At 47.8% G+C, this 14,014-nt stretch overlaps 1 protein-coding gene across 1 annotated transcript in view; it reads right to left on the reverse strand.

Annotated features, from left to right (window-relative positions):
- Positions 1–612: 612 nt before the first annotated feature.
- The window catches only part of LOC134983356 (zinc finger protein 585A-like), a 103,281-nt gene continuing 89,879 nt past the window's right edge, over positions 613–14,014 (reverse strand). Inside the window, exon 2 of the mRNA XM_063949062.1 lies at positions 613–3,073. Coding sequence (XP_063805132.1) covers positions 1,760–3,073 — 1,314 coding nt within the window. The 3' untranslated portion in view covers positions 613–1,759. The remainder of the gene's footprint in view (positions 3,074–14,014) is intronic.

The raw sequence follows: 14,014 nt of genomic DNA on the forward strand, positions 1-14,014 counted from the left end.
GATAAACATGACATGGTCATGGAGATGGTCCTGGGCTCTGTAGAGGAGGAGGTGGAACAAGCAAAGGAAAGTTGTGTCCCTTCTGAAGGGGCAATGGTGGACATTGTGAATGGTGAAGGGAAGGTTTTTGTGGGTGAAGAGGGAGTTATTCCATATATAGCAGAAACATGGGTCCTCAGCCTATACGATGTGCCACCATTAATGTGGCTTCTGTCTTGTCCGACCAAGCTTGATCTATGGGCTGATTTTTTTTTATTTCTGCAGTAGACTAGAATAAGCCCAGACAGTCCCACTTCCATTATACCACCTGAATGTGACGGTCAGTGACCACCGTGCCATCACTTACCTGTATGCTTACACGAAACAGAATGATGGAAAACTTACACGGTTTCTTTACATCTTCTGGGGTCCACTCCGAGATTAGACATTATGGCGTAATTACTCAGACGGGAATATAAAACAGATAAAAAAATAAAAGATTTAATGTAATAATTAGATGCAAACAAAAGCTTTTATTATGAAATCATACAGAGGAGTATCCGCACCATATAGATGTAACATACAACAAACCACTGCAGATGTAACCCGGGTGACTCTAATGCACATTATAATATACAGGGTATATATAGATAGGATCTTGTATCAGAAAACACTCAGCACTCCTGATCAAGATGAGTGTCTGCAACAAGTTAGGCAAACTAGAAGTGAAAACATGTTCCAATGGCCGCCATATTGTCGTGCAGCAATACAGATTGTGCAAACTGGTATTAGACATTCACATTTACACAAAGCACAAGATACAAAATAAACAGCAGAAAAAAGACCTAAGCATTTAGGATGTATTATTTAGGAAGTAAATAGAGGTACATTAATGAAAAGCGTGAGTAGCAGTCATCAGTCTATTTGTGACGTTCTCTAGAGTGGTGGTCTCTTGGACTGTGCAAGGCAGTACGTTCCATGGTAAGGGCTGCAAAGTTAAAAATTTGACCCTTAAATGAATGACAGGAGATTCTTGGTACTGCTGGTAACAGTCCTTCATCTGTAGAAGCAAGCAAGCAGGGCAGTAAGGAGACAGAAGCTGCTTCTAGCACCTTGGACCATGTAATGTTGGGCTGGGAAGGTCAGTTAGCCAATTATGAAATAGATTTGTCATCTTACAGGCAGCCGGTGAAGGGAGCAGAGAATGGGTGTTATGTGGCAGGAACGGGCTGGTTAGGTAACAGCTTGGCTGCTGCATTATGTACTATCTGCAAGCTCTGTAATTATTTTGCTGGGTGACCCAGGTAGATGGCATTGCAGTAGTCTATGAACTTCCGAGGGAATCAAATGTTTGATTCTGGCTATGGTCCACAGATGGAAGAATGAGGATTTGTATGTGGCAGATACCTGATGTCTGTGTCAGCCACATACTAGGACAACACAAAGATTCAGCACACGTTCAGTATTTTGCGATTCTGAACACCAAAGCATAAATCCAGATGGTTGGTAAAGCTGTAGTCTTGTCCTTTGTTGGTGAGCTTCTATTATGTTTCACAAAGACTGAGTCATAGCCAACTGGCATCATCCACCCCTGGCGCTCAGCTAGACAACCATTTATTGGTATTAGGTTCTCAGTACATGGAGCAAAAAGCAGGTCATCTGCATAGCAGTGGTAGACCAGGCCATGACGTCTGATTATATCACCCAGTGCTAGCATGTATATTTTATAAAGCATAGGAGATAGGATTCACCCTTGAGGAACATTGGACGACAGTGATGATTATACTCCAGAAGATTTAAATGGTTCCGTACTTGGGTAATGTCTAATGTGTTCAACAAGAGCGGATTTATTTCTCTCACAGCATGAAAATGGCTTCTCACCTGTGTGACATCTCTGATGTGTAACAAGATGTGATTTCTGTGTGAAACATTTCCCACACTCAGAACAGGAATACGGCTTCTCACCTGTGTGACTTCTCTGATGTGTAACAAGAGATGATTTCTGTGTAAACCATTTCCCACACTCAGAACAGGAAAACGGCTTCTCACCTGTGTGACTTCTCTGATGTGTAACAAGATCTGATTTAATTGCGAAACATTTCCCACACTCAGAACAGGAAAACGGCTTCACACCTGTGTGACTTCTCTGATGTGTAACAAGAACTGATTTCTGTGTAAAACATTTCCCACACTCAGAACAGGAAAACGGCTTCTCACCTGTGTGACTTCTCTGATGTGTAACAAGAGCGGATTTCTTTGTAAAACATTTCCCACACTCAGAACAGGAAAACGGCTTCTCACCTGTGTGACTTCTCTGATGTATAACAAGAGTTGATTTCTTTGTAAAACATTTCCCACACTCAGAACAGGAAAACGGCTTCTCACCTGTGTGATTTCTCTGATGTGTAGCAAGATTTGAGTTGCGTGCAAAACATTTCCCACACTCAGAACAGGAAAACGGCTTCTCACCTGTGTGACTTCTCTGATGTGTAGCAAGATTTGAGTTGAGTGCAAAACATTTCCCACACTCATAACAGGAAAACGGCTTCTCACCTGAGTGACTATTCTGATGTTTAACAAGAACTGATTTCAATGCAAAACATTTCCCACACTCAGAACAGGAAAACGGCTTCACACCTGTGTGACTTCTCTGATGTGTAACAAGAGCTGATTTCTGTGTAAAACATTTCCCACACTCAGAACAGGAAAACGGCTTCTCACCTGTGTGACTTCTGTGATGTGTAACAAGAGCTGATTTCTTTGTAAAACATTTCCCACACTCAGAACATATCAGTGGCCTCTCACCTGCCTTAGCTGGATGATGGGTAATAAGCTTTGTGTTCTGTGTAAAACATTTGGCATCTATAGAACATGGAAACTCTGTATCTACTGTCAGAGCTGTAACAGATGCACCAATATCAGAGTGATCAGGAGAACATTTCCCAGGATCAGAGGGATCAGCTGATAGAGCTGGATGTATAATTGGGGTAATGGGGTTATCGCCTGGAGAATCCTGTCTACTGTCATTATCTTTTATGTCACAATCCGGGGATAACATTAGATGTCCTTCTGAGATATTCCTGCTTGTGTGTCCATCTGCTGGAAATAAAATACATTATGGAAAATAAGATTTCTCTGACGTCCTAGTGGATGCTGGGGACTCCGTAAGGACCATGGGGAATAGCGGCTCCGCAGGAGACTGGGCACAAAAGTAAAGCTTTAGAACTACCTGGTGTGCACTGGCTCCTCCCCCTATGATTAGAAATGAGAATAACCGCGCTGTTGCCGGGATTTAAGTGTTTTAGCTGCCCTGAATAAAAATAAACAATTCAAATAGATACTAAAACAAGGCGCTTGTGACAATATGTATTCTATTTTGCAACAATTTAAATGTTGCAATACTGTAGTGCAATACCTGTAAAAAAGAAAAGGATTAGTAATGTTTACAGCTCTTTTTGTGTTTATTTTCAGTCCTGCCGGATTTTTCTGTAAAACCGGCTCCTTATCCCATTGAAATCTCTGTACGGGGTGACGGTAACCCCGTAGTATAGGGAAAGATAGGGTTACCGTCACCCCGTACAGAGATTTCAATGACTTCCTCCCCCTATGACCCTCCTCCAAGCCTCAGTTAGATTTTTGTGCCGAACGAGAAGGGTGCACACTAGGTGGCTCTCCTGAGCTGCTTAGTGAAAAGTTTTTTATGTTCAGTGAGACCTGCTGGCAACAGGCTCACTGCATCGAGGGACTAAGGGGAGAAGAAGCGAACTCACCTGCGTGCAGAGTGGATTGGGCTTCTTAGGCTACTGGACATTAGCTCCAGAGAGATCGATCACAGGCCCAGCCATGGATAGGTCCCAGAGCCGCGCCGCCAGCCCCCTTACAGAGCCAGAAGACAGAAGAGGTCCGGAAAATCGGCGGCAGAAGACGTCCTGTCTTCAACAAGGTAGCGCACAGCGCTGCAGCTGTGCGCCATTGCTCTCAGCACACTTCACACTCCGGTCACTGAGGGTGCAGGGCGCTGGGGGGGGGGGGGGCGCCCTGAGCAGCAATAAAAACACCTTGGATGGCAAAAAATGCATCACATATAGCTCCTGGGCTATATGGATGAATTTAACCCCTGCCAGAATACACAGAAAAATGGGAGATAAGGCCGCCGAGAAGGGGGCGGAGCCTATCTCCTCAGCACACAAGCGCCATTTTCCCTCACAGCTCCGTTGGAGGGAAGCTCCCTGGCTCTCCCCTGCAGTCACTACACTACAGAAAGGGTTAAAAAAGAGAGGGGGGCACTAATTAGGCGCAGTATTAAAAATACAGCAGCTATAAGGGGAAAAACACTTATATAAGGTTATCCCTGTATATATATAGCGCTCTGGTGTGTGCTGGCAAACTCTCCCTCTGTCTCCCCAAAGGGCTAGTGGGGTCCTGTCCACTATCAGAGCATTCCCTGTGTGTGTGCTGTGTGTCGGTACGTTTGTGTCGACATGTATGAGGAGAAAAATGATGTGGAGACGGAGCAGATTGCCTGTAATAGTGATGTCACCCCCTAGGGGGTCGACACCTGAGTGGATGAACTGTTGGAAGGAATTACGTGACAGTGTCAGCTCTGTATAAAAGACAGTGGTTGACATGAGACAGCCGGCTACTCAGCTTGTGCCTGTCCAGACGTCTCATGGGCCGTCAGGGGCTCTAAAGCGCCCGTTACCTCAGATGGCAGATACAGACGCCGACACGGATACTGACTCCAGTGTCGACGGTGAAGAGACAAACGTGACTTCCAGTAGGGCCACACGTTACATGATTGAGGCAATGAAAAATGTTTTACACATTTCTGATAATACGAGTACCACCAAAAAGGGGTATTATGTTCCGTGAGGAAAAACTACCTGTAGTTTTCCTGAATCTGAGAAATTAAATGAGGTGTGTGATGATGCGTGGTTTTCCCCCGATAACGACTGATAATTTCTAAAATGTTATTGGCATTATATCCCTTCCCGCCAGAGGTTAGGGTGCGTTGGGAAACACCCCCTAGGGTGGATAAAGCGCTCACACGCTTGTAAGAACAAGGGCTCTACCCTCTCCTGAGATGGCCGCCCTTAAGGATCCTGCTGATAGAAAGCTGGAAAATATCCTAAAAAGTATATACACACATACTGGTGTTATACTGCGACCAGCAATCGCCTCAGCCTGGATGTGCAGTGCTGGGTTGGCGTGGTCGGATTCCCTGACTGAAAATTATTGATACCCTAGATAGGGACAGTATTTTATTGCCTATAGAGCATTTAAAAGATGCATTTCTATATAGGCGTGATGCACAGCGGAATATTTGCCGACTGGCATCAAGTCTAAGTGCGTTGTCCATTTCTGCCAGTAGATTATGGACACGACAGTGGTCAGGTGAGGCGGATTCCAAACGGCAATTGGAAGTATTGCCTTATAAAGGGGAGGAGTCATTTGGGGTCGGTCTTTTAGACCTCGTGGCCACGGCAACAGCTGGGAAATCCACGTTTGTACCCTAGGTCGCCTCTCAACATAAGAAGACGCCGTATTATCAGGCGCAGTCTTTTCGTTGGCAAGCGGGCAAAGTGTTCCCCATTTCTGCCCGTGACAGAGGGAGAGGAAAAAGGCTGCAGAGATCAGCCAGTTCCCAGGAACAGAAGCCCTCTCCTGCCTCTGCCAAGCCCTCAGTATGACGCTAGGGCTTTACAAGCTCAGGCACGGTGGGGGCCCGTCTCAACAAATTGGAATTCGAGACGTCTCCCCCTCGCCGTTTCCTAAAGTCGGCTTTACCGACGTCTCCCTCTGACAGGGAGGCAGTTTGGGAAGCCATTCACAAGCTGTATTCCCAGCAGGTGATAATCAAGGTACCCCTCCTGCAACAGGGAACGGGGTATTATTCCACACTGTTGTGGTACTGAAGCCGGACGGCTCGGTGAGACCGATTCTAAATCTAAAATCTTGAACACTTACATACGGAGGTTCAAATTCAAGATTGAGTCACACAGAGCAGTGATTTCGAACCTGGAAGAAGGGGACTACATGATGTCTCGGGACATCAAGGATGCTTACCTTCATGTCCCAAATTACTCTTCTCACCAAGGGTACCTCAGGTTTGTGGTACAGAACTGTCACTATCAGTTTCAGACACTGCCGTATGGATGGTCCACGGCACCCCGGGTCTTTACCAAGGTAATGCCCGAAATGATGATACTCCTTCGAAGGAAGGGAATTTTAGTTATCCCTTACTTGGACGATCCCCTGATAAGGGTATGATCCAAGGAACAGTTGGAGGTCGGTGTAGCACTATCTCAGGTAGTGTTGCGGCAGCACGATTGGATTCTCAATATTCCAAAATCGCAGCTGATTCCGACGACTCATCTTCTGTTCCTAGGGATGATCCTGGACACAGTCCAGAAAAAGGTGTTTCTCCCGGAGGAGAAAGTCAGGGAGTTATCCAAGCTAGTCGGGAACCTCCTATAACCGAGCCAAGTCTCAGTACATCAATGAAAGGGTTCTGGGAAAAATGGTGGCTTCTTACGAAGCAATCCCATTCGGCAGTTTCCACTCAAGAACTTTCCAGTGGGACCTGCTGGATAAATGGTCCGGGTCGCATCCTCAGATGCATCAGCGGATAACCCTGTCACCAAGGACAAGGGTGTCTCTCCTGTGGTGGTTGCAGAGTGCTCATCTTCTAGAGGGCCGCAGATTCGGCATTCAGGACTGGGTCCTGGTGATCATGGATGCCAGCCTGCGAGGCTGGGGAGCAGTCACACAGGGAAGGTATGGTCAAGCCTGGAGACATCACTTCACATAAATATCCTGAAGCTAAGGGCCATTTACAATGCTCTAAGCTCAGCAAGACCTCTGCTTCAAGGTCATCTGGTGTTGATCCATTCGGACATCACGGCAGTCACCCACGTAAACAGACAGGGTGGCACAAGAAGCAGGAGGGCAATGGCGGAAGCTGCAAGGATTCTTCGCTGGGCGGAAAATCATGTGATAGCACTGTCAGCAATATTCATTCCGGGAGTGGACAACTGGGAAGCAGACTTCCTCAGCAGACACGACCTCCACCCGGAAGAGTGGGGACTTCACCCAGAAGTCTTCCACATGATTATAAAACTCGACGGGTATTGCGCCAGGTCAAGGGACCCTCAGGCAATAGCTGTAGACGCTCTGGTAACACCGTGGGTGTACCAGTCAGTGTATGTGTTCCCTCCTCTGCCTCTCATACCAAAGGTACCGAGAATTATAAGATGGAGAGGAGTAAGCACTATATTCGTGGCTCCGGATTGGCCAAGAAGGACTTGGTAACCGGAACTTCAAGTGATGCTCACGGAGGATCCGTGGCCTCTACCTCTAAGAAGGGACCTGCTCTAGCAAGGACCCTGTCTGTTCCAAGACTTACCGCGGCTGCTTTTGACGGCAGAGCGTTTGAACGCCGGATCCTGAAGGAGAAAGGCATTCCGGATTAAGTCATTCCTATCCTGATCAAAGCCAGGAAGGATATAACCGCAAGACATTATCACCGCATTTGGCGAAAATATGTTGCGTGGTGCGAGGCCATTAAGGCCCCAACGGAGGAATTTCAACTGGGTCGATTCCTGCATTTCCTGCAAACAGGAGTGTCTATGGGCCTAAAATTAGGATCCATTAAGGTTCAGATTTCGGCCCTGTCGATTTTCTTCCAGAAAGAACTGGCTTCAGTCCCTGAAGTTCAGACGTTTGTAAAAGGGGTACTGTATATACAACCTCCTTTTGTGCCTCCAGTGGCACCTTGGGATCTCAATGTAGTTTTTGGGTTCCAAAACTCACATTGGTTTGAACCACTTAAATATGTGGAGTTAAAATATCTCACATGAAAAGTGGTCATGCTGTTGGCCCTGGCCTGGGCCAGGCGCGTGTCAGAATTGGCGGCTTTATCCTGTAAAAGCTCTCATCTGATTTTCCATTCGGACAGGGCGGAATTGAGGACTCGTCCTCAGTTTCTCCCTAAGGTGGTTTTCAGCGTTTCACCTGAATCAACCTATGGTGGTGTCTGCGGCTACGAGGGACTTGGAGGATTCCAAGTTGCTAGACGTTGTCAGGGCCCTGGAAATATAGGTTTCCAGGACGGATGAAGTCAGAAAATCTGACTCGTTGTTTATTCTGTATGCACCCAACAAGCTGGGTGCTCCTGCTTCTAAGCAGACTATTGCTCGTTGGATTTGTAGTACAATTCAGCTGGCACATTCTGTGGCAGGCCTGCCACAGCCAAAAATCTGTAAATGCCCACTTCACAAGGAAGGTGGGCTCATCTTGGGCGGCTGCCCAAGGGGTCTCGGCCTTACAACTTTGCCGAGCAGCTACTTGGTCAGGAGCAAATACGTTTGTAAAATTGTACAAATTTGATACCCTGGCTGAGGAGGACCTGGAGTTCTCTCATTTGGTGCTGCAGAGTCATCCGCACTCTCCCGCCCGTTTGGGAGCTTTGGTATAATCCCCATGGTCCTTACGGAGTCCCAGCATCCACTTAGGACGTCAGAGAAAATAAGAATTTACTTACCGATAATTCTATTTCTCGTAGTCCGTAGTGGATGCTGGGCGCCCATCCCAAGTGCGGATTGTCTGCAATACTGGTACATAGTTATTGTTACCAAAAAAATAGGGTTATTGCTGTAGTGAGCAATCTTTTCTAGAGGCTTCTCTGTTATCATGCTGTTAACTGGGTTTAGATCACAAGTTATACGGTGTGGCTGGTATGAGTCTTACCCGGGATTCAAAATCCTTCCTTATTGTGTACGCTCGTCCGGGCACATTATCCTAACTGAGGCTTGGAGGAGGGTCATAGGGGGAGGAGCCAGTGCACACCAGGTAGTTCTAAAGCTTTACTTTTGTGCCCGGTCTCCTGCGGAGCCGCTATTCCCCATGGTCCTTACGGAGTCCCCAGCATCCACTACGGACTACGAGAAATAGAATTATCGGTAAGTAAATTCTTATTTTTACTCACCGGTAAATCTATTTCTCCTAGTCCGTAGTGGATGCTGGGAACTCCGTAAGGACCATGGGGAATAACGGCTCCGCAGGATACTGGGCACAACTAAAAGAAAGCTTTAGGACTAACTGGTGTGCACTGGCTCCTCCCCCTATGACCCTCCTCCAGACCTCAGTTAGGATACTGTGCCCGGAAGAGCTGACACAATAAGGAAGGATTTCTGAATCCCGGGTAAGACTCATACCAGCCACACCAATCACACCGTACAACTCGTGATTTTAAACCCAGTTAACAGTATGATAACAATGGAGCCTCTGAACAGATGGCTCTCAACAATAACCCGTTTTAGTTAACAGTAACTATGTACAAGTAATGCAGACAATCCGCACTTGGGATGGGCGCCCAGCATCCACTACGGACTACGAGAAATAGATTTACCGGTGAGTAAAATCTTATTTTCTCTGACATCCTAGTGGATGCTGGAAACTCCGTAAGGACCATGGGGATTATACCAAAGCTCCCAAACGGGGGGGAGAGTGCGGATGACTCTGCAACACCGAATGAGAGAACTCCAGGTCCTCGTCAGCCAGGGTGTCAAACTTGTAAAACTTTGCAAAAGTATTTGACCCTGACCAAGTCGCGGCTCGGCAAAGTTGTAAAGCCGAGACCCCTCGGGCGGCCGCCCAAGATGAGCCCACCTTCCTTGTGGAATGGGCTTTCACTGATTTAAGATGCGGCAGTCCAACCGCAGAATGCACAAGCTGAATTGTGCTACAAATACAGCGAGCAATAGTCTGCTTTGAAGCAGGAGCACCCAGCTTGTTGGATGCATACAGGATAAACAGCGAGTCAGTCTTCCTGACTCCAGCCGTCCTGGAAACATAAATTCTCAGGGCCCTGACCACGTCCAGTAACTTGGAATCCTCCAAGTCCCTAGTAGCCACAGGCACTACAATAGGCTGGTTCAAGTGAAAAGCTGATACCACCTTCAGGAGAAAATGAGGACGAGTCCTCAACTCTGCCCTATCCGTATGGAAAATCAGATAAGGGCTTTTACAAGATAAGGCCGCCAATTCTGACACACGCCTGGCCGAAGCCAGGGCCAACAGCATGACCACTTTCCACGTGAGATATTTCAAATCCACGGTTTTAAGTGGCTCGAACCAATGTGATTTCAAGAACCCCAAAACCACATTGAGATCCCAAGGTGCCACTGGAGGCACAAAAGGGGGCTGAATATGCAGCACGCACTTCGCAAATGTCTGAACTTCAGGCAGTGAAGCCAATTCTTTTTGGAAGAAAATTGACAGAGACGAAATCTGTACCTTAATGGACCCTAATTTTAGGCCCATATTCACTCCTGCTTGCAGGAAATGCAGAAAACGACCCAGTTGAAACTCCTCCGTTGGGGCCTTTTTGGCCTCACACCAAGCAACATATTTTCGCCAAATGCGGTGATAATGTTTTGCCGTGACATCCTTCCTGGCTTTGATCAGGGTAGGGATGACTTCCTCCGGAATACCCTTTTCCTTCAGGATCCGGTGTTCAACCGCCATGCCGTCAAACGCAGCCGCGGTAAGTCTTGGAATAGACAGGGCCCCTGCTGCAGCAGGTCCCGTCTTAGCGGTAGAGGCCATGGGTCCTCTGTGAGCATCTCTTGAAGTTCCGGGTACCAAGCTCTTCTTGGCCACTCTGGAACCACGAGCATCGTTCTTACTCCGCTCCTTCGCACAATTCTCAGTAGCTTTGGAATTAGAGGCAGAGGAGGGAACACATAAACCGACTGGTACACCCACGGTGTCACTAGAGCGTCCACAGCTATCGCCTGAGGGTCCCTTGACCTGGCACAATACCTTTCTAGTTTTTTGTTGAGGCGGGACGCCATCATGTCCACCTTTGGTCGTTCCCAACGGTTTACAATCATTTGGAAAACTTCCGGATGAAGTCCCCATTCTCCCGGGTGGAGGTCGTGTCTGCTTAGGAAGTCTTCTTCCCAGTTGTCTACTCCCGGGATGAACACTGCTGTCAGTGCTGACACGTGATTTTCCGCCCATCGGAGAATCTTTGTGGCTTCTGCCATCGCGCTCCTGCTTCTTGTGCCGCCCTGTCTGTTTACATGGGCGACCGCCGTGATGTTGTCTGATTGTATCAGTACCGGCTGGTTTTGAAGCAGAGGTCTTGCCTGGCTTAGGGCGTTGTAGATGGCCCTTAGTTCCAGGATATTTATGTGAAGTGAAATTTCCTGGTTTGACCACAGTCCCTGGAAATTTCGTCCCTGTGTGACTGCCCCCCAGCCTCGAATGCTGGCATCCGTAGTTACCAGGACCCAGTCCTGTATCCCAAATCTGCGGCCCTCTAGAAGATGAGCACTCTGCAGCCACCACAGTAGCGACACCCTGGTCCTTGGCGACAGGGTTATCCGCCGATGCATCTGAAGATGCGATCCGGACCACTTGTCCAACAGGTCCCACTGGAAGGTTCTTGCGTGGAATCTGCCGAATGGAATTGCTTTGTACGAAGCTACCATCTTTCCCAGGACTTTCGTGCATTGATGCACTGACACCTGTCCTGGCTTTAGAAGGTTTCTTACTAGAGATGACAACCCCTTTTTTTTTTTTCCTCTGGAAGAAACACTTTTCTGGTCTGTATCCAGAATATCCCCAGGAACAGAAGACGTGTCGTGGGGACCAGCTGTGACTTTGGGATGTTGAGAATCCAACCATGCTGTTGTAGCACTTCCTGAGAAAGTACTACCCCCACCAGCAACTGCTCCCTGGACCTCGCCTTTATCAGGAGATCGTCCAAGTACGGGATAATTGAAACCCCTTTCTTTCGAAGGAGAATCATCATTTCGGCCATTACCTTGGTAAAGACCCTCGGTGCCGGGATAACCCAAACGGCAGCGTCTGGAACTGGTAGTGACAGTCCTGTACCACAAACCTGAGGTACTCCTGGTGAGGAGGGTAAATGGGGACATGCAGGTAAGCATCTTGATGTCCAGAGATACCATGTAATCCCCCTCCTCCAGGCTGGAGATAACCGCTCTGAGCGATTCCATCTTGAACTTGAACTTTTTGATATACTTGTTCAAGGATTTTAAATTTAAAATGGGTCTCACCGAACCGTCCGGTTTCGGTACCACAAACATTGTGGAATAATAACCCTTTCCTTGTTGAAGGAGAGGTACCCTGTTTATCACTTGCTGGGAATACAGCTTGTGAATTGCCTGTAACACCGCCTCTCTGTCAGAGAGTGTTGTTGGTAAGGCAGATTTTAGGAAACGGCGTGGGGGAGGCGTCTCGAATTCCAGCATGTACCCCTGAGATACTACCTGAAGGATCCAGGGATCCACCTGTGAGCGAGCCCACTGTGTGCTGAAATTCCTGAGACGTGCCCCCACCGTACCTAGATCCGCCTGTGAAGCCCCATCGTCATGCTGTGGACTTGGCGGAAGCGGGGGAGGACTCCTGGTCCTGGGAACTGGCTGTATGCTGCAGCTTTTTTCCCTTACCTCTGCCTTTTGGCAAAAAAGAGGCGCCTCTTGCCCTTATGGGGCCGAAAGGACTGTGCTTGATAATACGGTGCTTTCTTTTGCTGCGAGGTAACCTGGGGCAGAAAAGTTGATTTTCCAGCTGTTGCCGTGGAAACGAGGTCTGACAGACCTTCCCCAAACAACTCCACCCCTTTATAAGGCAAAATCTCCATGTGCCTTTTTGAATCGGCATCCCCTGACCACTGCCGAGTCCATAATCCAGTCTAGCGGAAATGGACATTGCACTTACTTTTGATGCCAGTCGGCAAATATCCCTCTGTGCATCACGCATGTATAAGAGAGCATCTTTTATATGCTCTAAAGTCAGTAAAATATTGTCCCTATCCAGGGTCTCAATATTCTCTGTCAGGGAATCCGACCACGCAACCGCAGCACTACACATCCATGCTGAGGCTATAGCTGGTCGTAGTATAACACCAGTGTGTGTGTATATAGACTTTAGGATAGTCTCCTGCTTTCTGTCAGCAGGCTCTTTAAGGGCGGCCGTATCCGGAGACGGTAGTGCCACCTTCTTTGACAAACGTGTGAGCGCTTTATCAACCCTAGGGGGTGTTTCCCAACGTGACCTATCCTCTGGCGGGAAAGGGTACGCTGCCAATAGCCGTTTAGAAATTACTAATTTCTTATCGGGGGAAGTCCATGCTTCTTCACAAACTTCATTTAATTCCTCAGATGCAGGAAAAACTACTGGTAGTTTTTTCTCACCAAACATAATACCCTTTTTTGTGGTACCTGGGGTAATATCAGTAATGTGTAATACATTTTTCATTGCCTCAATCATGTAACGTGTGGCCCTATTGGAAGTTACAGTCGTCTCCTCATCGTCGACACTGGAGTCGGTATCCGTGTCAACGTCTGTGTCTGCCATCTGAGGTAACTGGCATTTTACAGCCCCTGATGGCCTTTGAGACGCCTGGACAGGCACAAGCTGAGTTGCCGGCTGTCCCATGTCGTCAAGCCTTTTATGTAAGGAGTTGACACTTTCCCGTAATTCCTTCCATAAGTCCATCCACACAGGTGTCGACCCCGCAGGGGGTGACATCACATTTACCGGCATTTGCTCCGCCTCCACATAATTTTCCTCCTCATACATGTCGACACAGCCGTACCGACACACAGCACACACACAGGGAATGCTCTAAAAGAGGACAGGACCCCACAAAGCCCTTTGGAGAGACAGAGGGAGAGTATGCCAGCACACATCAGAGCACTATATACACTGGGGTGACACCTATACAGAGTGTTTTCCCCTATAGCTGCATAGAATAACTATAATGCGCCTAAAATATGTGCCCCCCTCTCTTTTTTACCCTTTTCTGTAGTGCAGGACTGCAGGGGAGAGCCAGGGAGCCTTCCTTCCAGCGGAGCTGTGAGGGAAAATGGTGCCGGTATGCTGAGGGAGATAGCTCCGCCCCTTTTTCGGCGGACTTTAGGAAATCTGGCAGGGGTTAATTTACACCTATATAGCCCCTGGGGCTATATATGGTGTATATTTGCCAGCCAAGGTGTTA

Source organism: Pseudophryne corroboree, assembly GCF_028390025.1.
Source record: "Pseudophryne corroboree isolate aPseCor3 chromosome 3 unlocalized genomic scaffold, aPseCor3.hap2 SUPER_3_unloc_13, whole genome shotgun sequence".
Classification (NCBI taxonomy): domain Eukaryota; kingdom Metazoa; phylum Chordata; class Amphibia; order Anura; family Myobatrachidae; genus Pseudophryne; species Pseudophryne corroboree.